The 2,588-nt window shown below is 54.3% G+C and overlaps 1 protein-coding gene across 1 annotated transcript; it reads left to right on the forward strand.

Moving 5' to 3' along the window:
- Positions 1–2,372: 2,372 nt before the first annotated feature.
- On the forward strand, positions 2,373–2,583 carry SPRG_16309 (hypothetical protein; the record flags this gene model as incomplete). The annotated part of the gene is made up of 2 exons (XM_012355722.1): positions 2,373–2,378; positions 2,425–2,583. Coding segments are annotated over 2 exons (165 nt in total), but the record flags the coding sequence as incomplete, so codon positions are not given.
- Positions 2,584–2,588: the final 5 nt, after the last annotated feature.

Consider the following 2,588-nt stretch of genomic DNA (forward strand, 5'->3'; position numbering starts at 1 on the left):
TAAACCGGTAGTATACTCAAGGCTCGTGTGCGCCTGCCCGAGTGCTGTACCGGCCAACGACAACAGACGGCCCCTCCGACCACCGCTCTCTCGTTCGATCACCACCCAGCCACAGCTCCTTCCAGTCATGGACGATCAATAAAGAGGCCGCTTCGCACGTGACCACAATGAGATGGTTTCGAACCAGTACGTGTGTGTGTGTTCTTTTAGCGTAGAGATGCTTGTTGGTGGACCGCCACGCTCGTATACAAGTCGTTCGAGGTCCCTTGGTAGTTCAGACGGGTGCATTTGACGTTTAACCCTAACTAAATGAGCCGTTTCATCGCGCTTCTTCCTTGTGTTCTTTGTGGCACATGCCGAGCGTTGCCTTATTATGGTGACCTTCTTCAGTGACATTCGTGTCCGGATGGGGGGGATGTCCGGATAGAAAGAATCGGCGTGTCGGGATCGAACCGGCGACCTCTGGAGGTGGAAGCAGGAATCATACCGCTCGGCTCAAGCGGCCCCCCCTGAGGTCCCTTGGAGCATTTGGTGGAGGCTGGCGCGCGTGAACGAGGCAATGGACCGACGACGCAAGCACGAGCGTCCGCGATGGTGTATCTTTGGTAATTTCGGCATCTTTCAAATATATGCCGAAGGCGCCAAGGAAGAATGCCGCAGCAGGCGCGCCATCGTGGTGCGCGACATGTAATTTCGGCAATAGCCGCGAGGCGCCGTGGCACATCCAGCCGCCACACCCACGAGCGAGGACAGAGTCGATGCGTACGTGCTCCTATAAGACTAGAGAAAAGATAAAACTTGGTTTATAACCAGGGCTATGACAACACAAGGTAGGGGCTGCTGGTGCCCACGCCCATGGCAGTGCCGCCAAGCCACATACCGTGTTTTACTGCTTATACCGGGACGGCATGTTTGTTGAACCATGCGGAAATGGTTCAAGTTTTTTATACTATAATTTAATCAAGTCATATCATTTTTCCTTACAATCGCGCGCATAAGATTTGACAAGAAATGCTTCTATTCACTCGTCACAGCTCAATCGTGCTGTCGTTTAAGCTCATCTCGTCGCTATGCAAGTTACATTGCATGAGCCTTTCAATGAGGTCTTGATCAACTTCTTCCTTGTCCTCCAAGACATCATCTGCACGTTCTTTGTTGATAAAATTGCAGCGCGTGAAGCCAGCGATAATCGTCGAGGGAGCCAATTCTTCCCACGCTGCAGTCACCCACTGAACGATGTCGGGACGCTTGGGAGACGTGAGCTTCCACGGGCCTTGCGAAGCATCGTGCTTCTTGAGCTGGTCTTGAAGGCTCGCGATCCAGAACTTGCGTGGCACCTTCTTGAGCGGGGAGTTCCAGCTAACGTCCGCGGGTTGGCAGCACCAAGTGTACGACGGCGGCACGTGGACGAGCTTGATGTTGAGCTCCTTGGCGCACGCCAGGACCTTGGGTGTCCAGTGGGCCGACAGGTCTGCCGCTTCTTGGGTTGGCTCGGGGCTTCACTCATTCAGCAATCCTGCCACCTCGTTTGCGTGGCCATCAAGCACCAATAAAATCTTACAGGTTTTTATCATATTTGCAGGGTCATCCACTAGAAGAGGTAAACCTCTCACAATTGAAGATTCGATATTAATTCATGGAGAAAATTATCAGATCCCGTTATAAGCCGCGTCCCGGTATAAGCAGTAAAACACGGTATCGTCGATCCGGTTCTATCCGGACAATGGGCACGGCACGTGTCGTCCGGATATAACCGGATGGTTGTCAAGACTCCGGCCAATGAAACGCGCAGTTTTCGAGGGATCCAATCAAACGGCAGCTTGAAGTAGAGCCACCAATGAGATGCGGCGCGCGGGTGGTGACGACACCACTCCTTCGTTCAGCATCCACGACCTACCGACAGTAGTCGCTGGCACCGCTCTATGGGCGACCGCGTCCAGGGCCTCCTACCGGACAGTCGCTGCTTCGAAATCAAATCGATCTCGTTAGGAATCGCTTCAAGGTTCCACCTCTAACTTTGCATCAACGAGCTTCCTGGCGTCCTGCCTTCACAGTCGTCTCTTTTTTTGGCGATGTTTTAACCCTTTCAAGCGTGTCCTTCCGGGGCGTTCCGAGGCGAGGTATCGTCTCGAAGCACCAAGCCGCGTCAATGGCGTGTGGATCAATCCAGTGTTTTCGCCGTGCATCGCCGCCCATGCAGTGTCTGCTCTATGCTGCGTCAACAGTCACCTCACGTCTCCGATCAAGTGCGCCTCCTACAAGTGCGGACCCGCGTAAGTCTTTAACGCCGGGCCATCGGACGTGCCACGTGCGTACTTAACCGAGCACCCACTTGTGGCCCGTATACGAAACAGCCAAAATCCGCATTTGCCATGAAGGTAGGAAGCTGACTTCGCCGAGCTTCGCCTAACGCCGATGGCCTAGGTCCTGGTTGCTGTCAAGCGCGTCGTCGACTACGCCGTGAAGGTCCGCGTGACGCCCACCGGCGTCGACCTCAACAACGTCAAGATGAGCATGAACCCGTTCTGCGAAATCGCCGTCGAAGAGAGCATCCGCCTCAAGGAGCAGAAGCTCGCGACCGAGGTCAT

The sequence above is a fragment of the Saprolegnia parasitica genome, assembly GCF_000151545.1.
Source record: "Saprolegnia parasitica CBS 223.65 unplaced genomic scaffold supercont2.293, whole genome shotgun sequence".
Classification (NCBI taxonomy): domain Eukaryota; phylum Oomycota; class Saprolegniomycetes; order Saprolegniales; family Saprolegniaceae; genus Saprolegnia; species Saprolegnia parasitica.